The sequence below is a fragment of the Grammomys surdaster genome, unplaced genomic scaffold (genome assembly GCF_004785775.1).
Source record: "Grammomys surdaster isolate TR1022 unplaced genomic scaffold, NIH_TR_1.0 125984, whole genome shotgun sequence".
Classification (NCBI taxonomy): Eukaryota; Metazoa; Chordata; class Mammalia; order Rodentia; family Muridae; genus Grammomys; species Grammomys surdaster.
Genome location: NW_021620800.1, coordinates 154859 through 171012, shown reverse-complemented (window position 1 = coordinate 171012; position 16154 = coordinate 154859). Strand labels below are relative to the sequence as shown.

The 16154-nt window shown below is 46.4% G+C and overlaps 1 protein-coding gene across 1 annotated transcript; it reads left to right on the top strand.

The window, feature by feature from the left end:
- Positions 1-10769: 10769 nt before the first annotated feature.
- LOC114609827 (putative 60S ribosomal protein L37a) lies at positions 10770-11048 on the top strand. The gene has a single exon (XM_028754214.1). It carries the CDS (start codon positions 10770-10772, stop codon positions 11046-11048), a length of 279 nt encoding a protein of 92 aa, XP_028610047.1.
- The last annotated feature ends 5106 nt before the right edge of the window (positions 11049-16154 follow it).

Below are 16154 nucleotides of genomic sequence, written 5' to 3'. Positions count from 1 at the left end.
CTCTGGAAGAAAGCCGATGCTCTTAACCATCTCTCCAGCCCATCTTCATACTTTTAAAGATACTTTCAAACTCCTTGGAAACCCTGGCAATGGTTACACAGTATCCTTCATACTACAGCATTTGGGATTGCGCGTGGGTGGAGTGGGGGTGGTCTTTTAGGCAAGTTCTTGTCATCAAAGCTCTGTGGTGAACCTGCTTGTGTATCTTCGTAATTTGGATTTTGATAGTCTTTGGATTTGACAGATTCCTCCAGAGCGAAATGGCTGGATTTAAAAGTATGGGTTGTTCAATCAAAGTCTCTCATTAATTTACCCTCCAAGTTTTGGCGTGCTGGTCTCGTTGCGTCCTCTCCAATAAACTCTCCTGTTTAATCTAGGTCCAGGCCTCCCTGAGAAGGGCCTCCCTACAAGGCTGTGTCCCCACCAGTAGCTGGTGGCAGCAGGTGGCAGGGCACACAGGATGGTGTGACACACACCTGCTCCCGCTGGGGAGGAAGCAGAGGGGAGTAAGGCAAGACGAGGACCTGGTAATTATAAAAAGCAGCCATCTGCTCTGAGGCTGGTTATTAACCTGCATCGGGTGCTGACGTGACAGCACCAGCGAGATTTTTTTTTTCCCTACAGGCAGATGGTGTATTTTCAGCCAGACTCGACTTTGACTCTGTGTTTGGCGATGGAGCCGGGGCCTGGAAGGAAGGGGGCGGGAGGGCTGCTGGGCGAAGGCACCATGGCCAAGGATGCAGGGCAGAGGTCCCATGGCCAAGGATTCAGGATTAAGACTCCATGGCCAAGGAACGATGCAGGAGGCTAGAGCTGGCGGCGACAATTCAGCGGCGCGTATGATGCGCCATCTAGCGGCGAACTGCGCACTCGCTGTTCTGCTCCTCAGCTTGGGCCGCAGCGCCCTCTACTGATCACTATGCAAAACCCAAGATGCCGCCACAATGGGGTCTGGTTTATGAGCTAGGCTTGATCACTTCTTGAGGTTTTAATACGCCAGGAGTAGAACATCGGCTGGATCTCCTGCAGCTTTTTTTTTTTTTTTTATACAAAACTGCATGTTTCTCCATTCTGAGCAATCAACATATAGCAATTAAGAAATACCAGGATTCATCTCATTCTGGGTCTGCCTGGTGTCTACAGTTTGTTGGGAAGAGATAAGGGGCTTCATTAGCTGGAAAAGGCTTCTGAGGCCGTTATGATAATGGTGATTTAGAAGGTGGAGTTCTGCCCTGGCTAGCTGAATCACAGCCTTGGGGTTAGCTCTGGCTATCCCAGTCTCGGCAGATGAAGGAGAAAAGGGATGTTTTTCTATGATTGCTGTGATAGCTATTCGCTTTATTACTTTGGATTTTTATATTTTTTTTATTAAGTTTTAAGACTTTTTTATTTATGTGTATAAGTATTTTGGTCACATGTATGTCTGATTCTTGTGCATTCTGGAATTGGAGTTATGCATGGCTAAGTATCCATGCTAGGAATTGAACCTAGGTTTTTTGTTGTTGTTTTTCTTTTCGATTTTTTGAGACAGGTTTTTTTATTTGTTTGTTTGTTTTGTTCTTTTAACAGCCCCCTTAAATTTTACTTAAAAAAAAAAAAGATTCAGTTTTGTTGGGAGTGGTGGCAAATGACCTCTGAGTTTGAGGCCAGACTAGTCTACATAGCAAGATCTAGACCAGCCAGGGATATATAATGAGATCCTGTAACAAATTAATATAATTAATATAATATAATATAATATAATATAATATAATATAATATAATATTATAATTAATATATAAATGATATATAATTTATATAATTATATAAATAATATTATTATAATATTATAATTTATATAATTAATATATAAATATATAAATGTACATATTTAGGTTTCTATTTCATTTTTAGTTAAGTCTATTTATTTATGTCTGTGTACATAAGTGCAATTGCCCTCAGGAAGGCCAGATGAGAGGGCATCAGATCACCTGGAGCTGGAGTTACAAATGGTTTGAGCTGCCATTTGGGTGCTAAGAATTGAACCTGGGTCTTCTGGAATAGCAGGCAGTGCTCTTTAATCTCAGTACTATTTCTCCAGTCCTGTGATGGATTATTGAGGCAGGGCCTCATTATCTAACCCTGGATTGGAACTCATTATGTAATCCAGGCTGGCCTTGAACTCTCAGCAGTATGCCTTCCTCTGCCTCCTGTGTGCTGGGACTAAGAGAGTGGACTACCATTCCCAGCATAACTGCACTCCTTAAAAAAGAGTAGTGAGCAATGAGATGACTCAGTGGGCAAACATGCTTGCAGCTATGACCTGTGTTTGATCTCTGGAACCCATATGGTAGAAGGAAAGAAACGACTCCTGCTAATTGTCCTCTGACCTCTCCACACACCATAGTATATGAGTACATGCACACACAACACAACCACATATACACGCATTAGCTAATTCATTAGTTAATTAACTAGTTAACTAAAGAAGAGCCAAGTGTATTGATGCATACCTGTGATCCTAGCACTCAGGAGGCAGAAACAGGCCAACCTGGAATTCATTTCCAAAACAAATCAAGGGCTGGTGAGGTAGTAAAGCTGAGAAAGACACTGCCACCTGACAACCTGAGTTTGATCCTCAGGACCTTCATGGCGGAGGGAGAGAATGGACTCTCACAAGTTATCCTTTGACTTAAACATACACATGCGCGCACACGTGTGCACACACACACACACATGCACACACACTAAACATAATTTTAAAAACATAGGAAATGGGGACTCTGAGGAGAGTTCAGACCTCGGCACTTGAGACAGACAACATGGTGTGGGTCTCTGAAGAGATTAGAGCCCCTGTGACAGAGAAGAAAAAATAGCTCTCAGAGGACAGGGTTCCGAAGTAAGAGACCACACACAGCAAGCTCTGTAGTTCCGACAGTAGGTAGGGAAGGAAGGGGTGGAAAGCAGGATATGTTGCTTTGATATAAATTCACTTCTCAGGTGAGAGATCCTGGCCCTGGAGAGTCTGTCAGCCAGGGACTCACAGACCTGTCTCAGGCCATGGATGTGGGAAAAGGAGGGCTGCCACAGACACTGTGGTCTGAGCAGAGGCTGGGTTCTTGCCACATGTTCTTGGTTTTGTTGTTTTTTGTTCTTGTGTTTTTTGTGTTTGTTTTTTGTTTTGAGACAGGGCCTCTCTCTCTGTATAGCCCTACCTGTCTTAGAGCTCACTCTATAGACCAAGCTGGCTTCAAACTCAGAAACCCCCTGTCTCAGCCTAGAGTACTGGGCTTAAAGGTGTGCAGCCCCATGCCTGGCTAGCATCCATTCTTAACCCACCCTCTTCTCAACTCTGTCTCTCATCTTGACTTCTGTCTTCTCCTCTCTCTGCTTCTTTCTTCAGCAAGGAAAGGGAAGGATCAGAATTGACCACTTAATCTGCACCCTCAGCTCTCCCTGGGAATTAGACTCAGTCCCTTCTCCCACCTGAGGACTCCCCCTCAGCCATCTCCTGCATTCTTCAGGTCCTCCTTTGTCAATGTTTCTTCTTTTCTGCTAACTCTACCCCCCGTATGGACAAGTGTATCAGTTCTTCTGTATTAAAAAACCAACAGCTTTAATAAAGGACTTAGGACAGTTCAGTGAGGGAATGATAGTCTGTATTACAAGTATCACTCTGGACAACTTTCTAAGTCTGTGCAAAGCAATGAAGCTGAGCTCCATACCTAATGACATAGAAAAATTAAGTCAAACAAACCAAGAAGTACAAGTATAAAATCCTGAGATGAAAAATGTACAATAACTCGGGACTGGAGAGACGTCTCAGTGGTTAAGAATAGTAGCTGCTCTTCCAGAGGATCTGCGTTCCTTTCTAGCACTCACATGGTTACTCACAACCATCTGTAATTCCAGTTCTAGGTAATCTAGTGCTCTCTTCTAGACTCTGAGGGCACTGTATGCACATGGTGTACAAACAAACATGCAGGTAAACTCTCATAAAGACAAAATAATAAAACAAAACATTTTTATTTACAATAAATGTGCAGTGAGCACATGTGATGAGTTGAGATCCACCAGTTCTTTAAACCAGAAAGGACTGGAGAAATTCTCAGCTGTTAAGACTGTTTGTTGCTCTCACAGAGGACCCTCCCATGACTCACAACCTCCTGTAACTTCAGTTTCATGGGATCTGACACCCTCTTCTGGCCTCTGTAGGCATTGCACTCGTGTGCACACACCTACCCACAGACACACATGCGTACATATAATTACAAAAAAAAAATCTTCAAAGCCATGAGGAAATTCAATATCTGTGCTACAAAAATGGGTAAAATAAAAATAGAAAGACATTGTTGGGCAGTGGTGGCGCACGCCTTTAATCCCAGCACTTGGGAGGCAGAGGCAGGTGGATTTCTGAGTTCGAGAGTTTGAGGCTAGCCTGGTCTACAGAGTGAGTTCCAGGCAGCCAGGGCTACACAGAGAAACCCTGTCTTGAAAAAACAAACAAACAAAAAAGAAATAAATAAATAAATAAAGAAAGACATGTCAGTGAGGCTGGGAAGAAATTAGAACCTTTCTTCAAAAGAAAAAGAAAAATGAACCTTCCTTCAGTGCTGGAGGGGATGTAAAATGGTTCAGCCATTTTGAGAGGCAATTTGACAGTTCCTCCAAAACATTAAACACAGACTTGCCAAGTGACTCAACATTTCCACTTTTAGGTCTGTACCCAAGAGTATTGAAAACACATGTCCATACAGAAGCTTGCTCACAAATATTCATTAGCCTCCTCACTCAGGCAGGCAAAAGGACAGAGAGAAAACAAAGCAAAAACTCTTATTCAAAAGATGGATAGTAATAAAATGTAACGTTTTAAGAAAGATTTTCTATTATTGGTTTTCACTGTGTGTATGGGGGCGGGTGGAGGGGTATTGCAGGTGAGTGATCCTAAGGCCTAGGATTCCCTAGAATTGGAATGGCAGGCAGTTGTGAGCTGATATGTGGTGTGGTAATTGAAACCTGGTCCTTGGGAAGAACTCTTAACCACTGAACCATCCATCCAGCCCTCAAATATAATATATAACACTCAAAGGACTATGACCTCATCATCAATAGGAACAAGTAGATGCAAGTATGTATGGACTAACCTTAGCAAAATTATACAGAGTGAGAAAACTAGTCAGAAAATGTCTTATGCTGTATGAGTCCCTTTATATGAATCTGGAATGGGTAAATCCACCAAGGCAAAAAAGAGGTTAGTGGCTGCCCAGACAAGGGACACCTTAGTAGGGGGTCTATGGTGTGTGTGTGCTCAGAAGTGTCCTGAAATTAGATAGTGCTGATGACTGGACCTTCTTAGGACTGTTCTAGTAAAGAGGAAAATTCCATCAGACCCCTCCCCTACTAGAAAAGAAAGGTCATAGAATGCTTATGCGCCCCTCCCCTCCAGAAGGCAGAGGCTAATTAACATTCCTCAGACTACAGGGTGTGAGGAGTGACCTGCGGGTGGGGAGGTGGCGCAGAGCACACGGACAATGGACATTTGGCCACAAACAGACAAGGGAGGCCCTTGCCACCTCATTCCCTGAAGACCAATCAGTTTTAAAAGTCATACTGTTCTGTGAATCACATTGTGCCTAATGGCTGCTACCCTAAGGACTCACTGAATGAGCAGCGTGGGCTCACCTCTCTTTTTGGGATGCAGGATGACCCCAGGATGCTGGAACATTAAAACTTCTTCTTGCATTTTGCAGCAATCTCTCATCTAAGACATCTCCAGTAAACTAAGGCTCTGCTTGCTAGAGTCTTACACTAGAAGCCACCAAGTGGCATGCTTCTTTAAAGCCTTTGGAACTCTTTGATCCCCAGCTGGTGGTGCCATGTGCGAGGTGGTGGAACCTTTAGGAGCTGAGGTGGGCAGAGCTGGCACAAGTAGATCCCTAGAGACTGGTCTTGAAGGTTACACTCTCCTCTGATTCCAGTCAGTGATCTTGGTTTCTTCCTTTGCCAAAGTGACAAGCAGAGGAAGGACCCCTGCAGGTGGCACAGAGCCATTCCTGTTTCTCTGTTCTCCACTGTGATCATGGCTGACTGAGCCTCTGAAACTGGAACCAAACTCTTTTGCCCCTAACTTGTTTCCTTTGGGTATTTTCTCTCTGCAAGGAGGTAGGTGTATTTTAGGAAGTGTGATTTACATCTCAATAAGAATATTGAGGGATAGCCCGGCGTTGGTGGCGCATGCCTTTAATCCCAGCACTTGGGGAGGCAGAGGCAGGCGGATTTCTGAGTTCGAGGCCAGCCTGGTCTACAGAGTGAGTTCCAGGACAGCCAGGGCTATACAGAGAAACTCTGTCTCAAAAAAACAAAAAAACAAAAAAAAGAATATTAAGGGATCAAGAGATGGCTCAGAGTTGCTCTGGCTTCTCTTCCTGAGGACTGGGTTCTCAGCACTCACATGACGGCTCATAAGTGTCTGTAACTCTACTTCCTAGGGATTCAGAACCCTCTTCTGAACTCCACTGGGACAAGGTACACATATGATAAGCAGACATACAATACAGGCCAAACACCCAGAGATATAAAATAAAAGTAAACATTTTTTGAAATTGAAAAACAAGAGCCAGGTGGTGGTGGCGCCTTTAATCCCAGCATTTGGGAGGCAGAGGCAGGTGGATTTCTGAGTTCGAGGCCAGCCTGGTCTACAGAGTGAGTTCCAGGACAGCCAGGGCTATACAGAGAAACCCTGTCTTGAAAAAAAAAATTGAAAAACAAGACTATAAAAACACATCTCAGCTCTACTGTGGCTCTCTTCTCTCTAGCCCCTCACTTATCTCTTTTCCTTTGTGAGAGGACGCCTGAGGGACATTTCCAGGGTTCACTGTCCCCAGACTGTCTCTTCCATTCCATAGTCCTACTGTTAAGTCTGGAAATGTCACATGGAGACCACCACTTACATGTGCAATTGGCAAGAGTGCTTTTATTTTGTGAAAGTAAGAAGTCTGCATATAGGGGTCAGCCACTTACAAAAATGGCAATGACCCCAGACAAAGATGCACAGGCCTCTATAGAGAACTAGGGGAATTTTAGCTAGGGTTAGGTAATCTAAAACTTCATTGGTAGATGCTGGGAATGTCACATGGGTCAGTTTCTGATTAGCTTGTGTCCAGGAGGTCAGTGGACTGCATTATTATGTCATGATTGTTTAACCAGAGGATGAGATGCCCAAACCATATAAGGCTGCCCAGCCTTGAATCCATGCTTTCCATCCACAGCCATACCAAGCCAGAGTTGCCCATACTTTGTTTGTTCCTTCATAAATCAAAGCTGAGTCATCACCTTCAGGTGGCTACATACAGTGTCCTTGATGCCATTGGTGCCCCAGCACAGATAGCTCATCCTGAGATATTTCTGCTTCCTTGTGGTTCTCTCTAGTCTGTTCATTGGATGGGGGATTCTATGGCCCTGTTCCTGGAATTTATGGTCTGTTCCTGGAGCTGGTGACTTATGGCCTAGTTCCTGGGACTGATGACTTTGGGTTTTTATGGTCAGTTCCTGGAGCAGATGACTTTCCTTTTGAAGTCAAGCCTGGCCCTAAAATGGAGTTTATGTTGTCCTCCAGCAGTCATCTTACTGGACTCCCATCTCTGAACTCCATGTTACTAAACCTAGGCTAGGTCTTGACTTCATCTTCTTTGACCCAGGGTGTAGTACGGTGCACATTGATGCTGCTGTAATTACCTGGCTTCTGGACACTTACTCTGCTTTTTTCCCTCTAAGATGGGGTCTAGTGGCCCTGGATGCCCTGAAACTTGCTATGTAGACCAGGCTTGTCCTTGAACTCTCAGAGGTCTTCTTATCTTTGCCTCCCTAGTGCTGAGATTGAAGTCATGTGCCACCACACCTGGCCCCTCTCCCTGCTTCTTACTAGTGGTTCAGAATGTGAGCTCTCATAGATATTTCAGCACCATGGCTTCAGCTGGCCCACCATGACAGCCTCTTAGCACGTTGGAACCATAAACCCTGATAAACTCTTTCTTTTATAAGTTGACCTGGTCATGGTGTTGTTAGCACAGCAACAGAAAGGAACTAAGACATGGGTCCAAGAAGCATTTTCTGAGCAGATTTCCATGGAGGGAGTGGCTGCTCATAAAGAAGGCAGAGGAAAGGAGGGGAATTCCAGGAAAGGATTGTGGAAATGAAACTCAGCTCCTTCCCCTTGCAACTGCAAGATAACCTTATGGTTATACCTACCTCCGGGTTTTTTGGCACACAGGCTGGGCCAGGCTAAGTCACGTGATATGCAAGTTCCCACCTTCCCTGAAAAGCTGTAAGAGTAAGAATTCCTTTTGTTTAGGGGATTATAGGGGCTCTTTCCTTGGGCTGGAGAGATGGCTCAGTGGTTAAGAGCACTGACTGCTCTTCCAGAGGTCCTGAGTTCAATTCCCATCAACCACATGATGGCTCACAACCATCTGTAATGGGATCCGATGCCCTCTTCTGGTGTGTCTGAAGACAGCGACAGTGCACTCAAATACATAAAATGGATAAATAAATCTTAAAAAAAAAAAAGAGGGGCTCTTTCCCTCAAGCTCCCTATTCTGCTGTACATGGTGACTCCCTCCCCCATGAAGTTCCTCTTAGATCCCATCGTGTGGCTTCTGATATAAAGCCATATCTCTCCTGATGCTGTCTCTGGTGTAGATGCTCTTTCCTATAGCACATGCTGAAGGGTAATGCCATGCCAGCTCCTTCACTGGGAACCTGCCTGTTTATTTCTAATTACTCTACCTGAAACCATAGCTTCAGTATCTCCCTCCCTGTCTTGTTCTTTTTCCATACTACTTAGCATCTGTAAACATGGTGCTGTACCTGCCTGCCCCAGTTAGCTTCCTGTTGCTGTGATAAACACAACTAACAAAAGCAACTTGGGAAAGGGTTTATTGCAGCATAGAACTTATAGTCCATTATGAAGAGAACCTAGGGTAGGAACTTTCAGGAGTTGATGCAGAGGCCACGGAGGGGAGCTACTTCCTGGTTTTCTCCCCATGCCCACTCTGCTTGCTTTTTTATACAACCCAGAAATACCTACCTAGGATGGTACCACCCGCAGTTGGCTGGGCCCTCTCACATTAATCATTAATTAAGAAAATTCTTCTCCAGGCAGCAGTGGCTCATGCCTTTAATCCACTGCTCAGGAGGCAGTGGAAGGCAGATCTCAATGAATTTGAGGCCAGCCTGGTCTACAGAGCAATTTCCAGGATAGCCAAGGCTATACAGAGAAACTTGTTTCACAAAACAAACAAACAAACAAACAAAAAACCAACAAAGAAAGAAAGGAAAAAAAGGAAGGAAAGAGGGAAGAAAGAAAAGAAAAGAAAAGAAAGGAAGGAAGGAAGGAAGAAACAAAAAAAGAAAGAAAAGAAAGGAGGAAAATACTCCCACAGCTATGTCCAGCGGCTAGTCTAATGGAGGCAACTCTTCAAAGTTCCCTCTTTCCAGGTGACCCAAGCTTCTGTTGAGCTGACAGACACTAACCAGCACACTGTCCCTTCACCCAATGAAAACATCTGTATCCAGGGAACAAATGTTGAGATAATCTCTTCAGTTTAGTAAGCGACAAAGCACACCAGCTGGGATAAACTCATATGGACAGTCATGTGCCTCAGAAACATCACGGTCCCTCTTTGCAGGAAGTCTTCCTAGCATTGGAGAAGATCCTGGAGATAGGAGAGTGTAGTGGATAGTGGAGGGGCAAAGGCAGAGCTCTCCTGCTCTCCCCACAGGGCTCCCTGGAATGAAATGAAGAGATTGACACCACAGGGAGAGTCACAGAAGTTACCCAAAGCCAGGTGGCACAGAGGTCAGGAGAAGGGAATGAGAGCTTCTGGGTCTGTGGGAATGACATCAGGCGATAGTCAGTGATCAGCTTTCTCTGGAAACTGAATGAACCTCGGGAGAAGAACCAAGGCTAATGAACTGTCCAGACACTTTCCTTTCTCTGCGTGTGTGTGTGTGTGTGTGTGTGTGTGTGTGTGTGTGTGTGTAGCTTGGGGAATGGCCTAAAGGCCTAGATCTAGCTTAGGGAATGTCCTTGCATGTCTCACACAGTATCTACCACTCTCCAAAGGTCTTTATAATCATCACCAGTTTACATAGTTGTTTGGGGTTAAATTCCCTGGATTCCTTCAATAACAGACTTCTAACTTGTGTGTCCTGACTCTCTCCTAGCACCAGTAAGCCGCAGAAGGGAGCTTTGCCTGTTTAGTTAACAGCTGAAGCCACAGTTCTATCTCAGCAGATGTTTGTTGAACGAATAAACAAAAGATGGAAAAGCCAGGAGGTGATCCTCTCCCCTTTCCCAATGCTTAAATGCCTCATAAACATTCATTGTCCTTTTGGAGGCTGCCAAGGCCCCAGCATGACCTTGGGCTCAGATAGACACTCATGGGGGAGAAACGGATACTTTCCAGAGAGGGAAGGAAGGCAGATTATCACAGGACAGGATCTGAGGCCGGACTTCCAAATGTAACCAGAATGGTCACTGGGCAAAGGACTGTAATACTGTGGTATAGTGGTTCATGTGATAAACGTTCCTCTAGGCTCAGGCATTTGAACATGTCCTCAGTGGGTGGTGCTGTTTGGAGAGGTTTAGGAAGTGTGGCCTTGCTTAGAGTTCATGGGTCACTGGGGATGGGTTTCGAGAGTTTGTAGCTTCACTCTGCTTTGTCAGTTCCCTGCTTCCTGCTTGTGGTTAAGATGTGACCTCTCCTCTTCCGGCTTGGGCTTCGGTTCCATGGCTAAACGCACCAAGAAGATCTGGGTCGTAGGGAAATACGGGACCTGCTATGGGGCCTCCCTCCGGAAAATGGTGAAGAAAACTGAAATCAGCCACCACGCCAAGTACACTTGCTCCGTCTGTGGCAAGACGAAGATGAAGAGACGAGGCGTTGGCATCTGGCACTGTGGCTCCTGCATGAAAACAGTGGCCAGTGGGGCCTGGATCTACAACAGCACCTCTGCAGTCACAGTGAAGTCTGCCATCAGAAGACTGAAGGAACTGAAAGACCAGTAGAAGCCCTGGGACTCGCCTGCCCTGCAATAAACGGATTAATTTACAGAACCAAAAAAAAAAAAAAAAAAGAGCCAGGTGGTGGTGGCGCCTTTAATCCCAGCACTTGGGAGGCAGAGGCAGGCGGATTTCTGAGTTCGAGGCCAGCCTGGTCTACAGAGTGAGTGCCAGGACAGCCAGAGCTACACAGAGAAACCCTGTCTCAAAAACAAAAACAAACAAACAAAAAAAAAGAGATGTGACCTCTCTGCTTCCAGTTCCTTGCTCCATGCCTGCTGCTTGCTGCCAAGCCTCCCTAGTGTGATGGACACTAATTTTCCCAGATGAGTGGTATACACGTCTTTAATTCCTGCCCTCAGGAGGAAGAAGCCTTTGGATCTCTATGAATTTGAGTCAGCCTGGTCTATAGAGTGAGTTCCAGAGCAGCCAAAGTTATAGGGTGAGACCCTGTCTCAAAAAACAAAACCAAAACAGAAAGTTAGCTTGGGGCTAGAGAGATAACTCTGTGGCTAAGGGTGCACCTTAGCTGGGTGTGGGGAGCCCTTGCATTTTTATCTCAGCACTTGGAAGACAGAGGCAAGAAGATCTTTGTAAATTCAAGGCCAGCCCAGTCTATCTTGTGAGTTTTAGGCCAGCCAGGGCTGCCTAGTGAGACCCTGTTTCAAAAAAAAAAAAAAAAGTACATACTCTTCTTGCAGAGGACCTGGGTTCAGTTCCCAGTACCCATGCCATGCAGCTCAGAACTTCCTGGAACCACAATTCAGGGGATCTGATGCCAGTTCTGGCCTCTGAACCATATACCCCTCACTTCACAATTTTTTTTTTTGTTGAGACAGGGTTTCTCTGTATAGTCTGGCTGTCCTGGAACTCACTCTGTAGACCAGGCTGGCCTCGAACTCAGAAATCCACCTGCCTCTGCCTCCCAAGTGCTGGGATTAAAGGCATGCACCACCACTGCCTAGCTCCACTCCACAATTAAAAACAATAAAAATAAATCATTTCAAAGATGTATGTGCTTCACTAGGGGGAGGGGAAAAATTAAACCTAGTGGTTCAGACTTGGAATCTCAGCTCTTCAGGAGGCAGAGCTGAGAAGATAACGTGTCTAATGCTTGAACATGCAATTTGGTGATCCCTGTCTCAAGATAAAGTGACAGAGGGCTGAGATGTTGCTGAGTGGTACCATGTTAGCTTGCCTCACTGTGTAAGACTCTGGATTCCATCTCCAGCCGGCAAAAAGAACAGAGACAAAGAACAACTTCAAGCCAGGGGTGGGGGCACAAATGCATCACTCCAGCCATCCGGGACACGGACACAGGAAGATGACAGGTTTAGGGCCTGTGTAGTGAGTCCCATGCTAGCCTGGACAATTGAGTGACCCAGCCTTGGTCTGTCTCTCATTCTCTCTGGGTCTCTTGGTCTTTCCTGCTCTCTCTCTCTCTCTCTCTCTCTCTCTCTCTCTCTCTCTCTCTCTCTCACACACACACACACACACACACACACACACACACACACACACAAAGGAAAGGGGGCAGGGGCAATGGCTCAGTAGTAGAAAGTTGGTCTAGCATGGGCCCTGTACCACCAAAAAATAAACAAACTTTGCAATGAGGGAAAAAAATAAACAAACTTTGCAATGAGGGAAAAAGGAAAGATGGAGGGAGGCGTGAGGAATGGGGACCAGTGGGATGGACTGACCCTGTTCTGTCCTGTATCAGGTCCCCTGCTTACACTTCCCAAGACTTCTTTGGAGACACAAATTTTTCTCCTCCTGCTCCATTTGTGGAATCAATGTGCACAAGTGCAGGAGGGCTCAGGGTGCTGAGACCCAGTCGGTCTGCCAGGAGACAGGTCTTCCTGCACCGTTATTTTTCTATGTTGAAGGGGATGGGAAGCCTTTGTATCCCCAAATCAAGTTGTATCTGAATTGTTTCTTTCTGGGCTGTGACTCATGGTAATTGGCTCAGGAGGCACAGAGACTATGGCTTTGTGACTTGAATAAAGAGATCATTGTGCCCATTGTGGTTTTGGACACCCTGTTATGTTATCCATCTATCCGCCTTGAGCTATTCATTGCTGGATAGATTTCTTTTTCAACAGAAATCTGCACAGGACTGGAGAGATGGCTCAGTGGTTAAGAACACTGGCTGCTCTTCTAGAGGACTCAGGTCCAACTCCCAGCACCCACACGGCAGCTCATAATTGGTTGTCACTCCAGTTCCAGGGGACATGATGGGCTCTTCTGGCCTTTATGAGAAACAGGTAAGCAAGTGTCACATACATGCAGGCAAAACACTCATAAAGAGTAGAGTGAGGGGGTGGGGGTATATCTGGACCCCAAGACAACCCAGCCCACTTGCTATTCTGGAATCTTTTGAGACTCACAGTGACACCTGCTGATGTGACCTTAGGATCATGTTTCCTGACACAGGGGACCCTGCTCTGTAGGAAGGCGAGGTTGACTCTTGCAGACTGAAGATTTCTCTGGTTGTTAAGACCTAAGTCAGGTGCCTGTTTCTAGAGCCAGGATATGGGTGAGGTCATCCATGACAAACCACAAGGCTGGGGGAGGAGAGAGGGCTCTCAGGGGTGATCTTTCAAAGACCTCAAGGGAGCCTCTGTCCTGTTCTACACTCTCACTCCCAGGAGAGATGGGCAGGGACTGTGAGCAGGAAACATTTCCAGGTAAGAGTGGAGAAGTGAGTAAGAGGAAGCCTCACACTCGACTCTGGTGTGTAACCTGCACCTTTCAGCTCCTGGAAAGAGCCTTGTCAGCAGTCCAAGGGCAATGGAGGACAGGGCTCTTACACAGCTGCCTTCCCTGAGAACTCTGGAGAACTGGCCTCTCTCCTGACTTAAATCTCATTCTCTCACTGGACTGGCTTAGGAGAGACCCGGGAACTCCCCCAGGTCAGCAAGAAGGTGACTGGCTCAGAGCTGAAAAAGGTCAAAGGCTTTGCTTCTTGGGAGTGGGAGTGAGGTTCCCCCAACTCCCCAGAAGTCTTTGCTGCTGTTTGGAATCAAGAAGCAGACATTTGACTGTGCTCAGAATTTTGGTGATTTGTAAGCTGCTTGAAATTTTCATGAGTTTCCACAGCCAGGGGTTACCGTGGCTCTGTGTGTGTGTGTGTGTGTGTGTGTGTGTGTGTGTGTGTGTGTGTGTAACTGACTTGGATGCTAGGTTCAGCTACTTGCCAGCTTGGGAGCCACACTGTGCAGGAAGGACACTCTGGCAGGCCTGCTCTTTGGAATTAGACATCTTCCAGACTTTCCATGACGTTCCAATGATTGAAATTTCTCCTTGTTTTTGCACCAAATTGTCTTGCTCTGTTTGTGGTCCTGCCTCTGCCATCCCCCATCTCCACCCAGTGCTGCCTCTCTGTTATGAGCTTGGAACACTTTGCTCATGTCGGCCTGGGAGGCCTAAGTGGGAGAAAGCAGGAGAGAGGAAAGGCTTGGTAAAGAGTGCTGGTCTCAGCTTATTCTCTTTTGATCCCAAGTGTCAGGTAGGGGTTGAGTGTCTGCTCCCTAGGGGCCTGGGCTGCTGCTGCTGCTGCTGCTTCTTCTTCTTCTTCTTCTTCTTCTTCTTCTTCTTCTTCTTCTTCTTCTTCTTCTTCTTCTTCTTCTGTTGGTTTTTCAAGACAGGGTTTCTCTGTGTAACCCTGGCTGTCCTGGAACTCACTCTGTAGACCAGGCTGGCCTCGAACTCAGAAATCCGCCTGCCTCTGCCTCCCAAGTGCTGGGATTAAAGGCATGTGCCACCACCGCCCTGCAGGCCTGGGCTTCTTAACCCTAAAGATGCAGGGTGAAGGGAGGCCTCAAAGTCACTGGGATATTTTTTCCTTTCCTGGGCCAGAGTACCCTGGAGAGGTATGGGGGGGACTCAGGTGAAGAGGTGTGGGTGGGGACTCAGGTGACAGGATGCTTGCCTAGAATCCACCAGTGAGTGAGTGACTGAGGATGTCAATCATTTTGAAAAACCTTACTTAGAGTTTGACAGTGAAGGGTTTGGGGGCATGACTTAGCAGTACAGCTTGTATTCAATCCATCATCAAGGGACTAGTGACAGGACTTGGTGAAGGGCCTTGCCTAGAATCTAGCAGTGAGGAGCTGGGGCATGACTTAGCAACAGACCATTCACCTAGAATGAGGGCTTGGTTCCATGGGTCAGTGGTAGAATGCTTGCCTAAAAGCCACTAGTGAGGGGGTTGGAGGTGTGGCTCAATGGTAGAGCATCTGCCTAGAATCTCTCAGTGAGTGGCAGAGGGTGTGTGGCTCAGTGGTAGACCCCCTGCTTAGACTCCCCCAGTGAGGGACTGGGGCATGGCTAGAAACTTCCAGTGAGGGTCCTTGAGGTAAGCTTGGTGAGAGAGTACTTGGCTAGCATGCATGATCTTCTAGACCTGTCTATAATATTTCTTTCAGGATGAACCAAGGTCAGATGCTGTGAGACAGTTTGGGAGCAGGAAGGCAGACAAACAGGTGAGTCTAGAGGTCAGGGCTGGAGCTGAGAGGGAATATGGAGTGTGTGCATACAGACATTCTCTCCTTCAGGATAGGAACTCCACCTAACAGGATGCTATACAGCCTGGTCAATATTCACCCCATTGGTCTTTCTGGAAAGTCTTCCACTCTGCCCAAAGGAAGCTCCTTGGGCATCGAAATGTACAGACTCATTCCTGTGCAAGTTTCCCTATTTACTGGTGTGTCACAGGTTCCTGGACCTCCAGGGCACTAACAGATAGGGTATTGCAGTCTATGAACATAGCCAGGCAACAGCTTTGGAGAACTGGTTCCTTTACTGGGGGGGGGGGGGGAGTGGTAGTGGTGGTGGTATTTATGCCCCTGGGGAGATGGCCAAGGTCTCTGGTGCAAGATTTGAGTGGCCATGTACCAGTGGCCAGGGCATGGGTATTGGAAGATGCCTCATTTACATACTCAGGGGCTCTGGGGGTTGGATGTACCTTATAGAGTCAAACAAGGAGTGAAGCCCTCTGATAACTGTTGGGTAATAAATTTCTTACTAGGGTTGATGGTGTGGGAGGTGGCTTGATGTTGCCAGGTTGGGACAAGGGAAATAGCCAACTCCTACAGTCCTCATGTTTGAGGT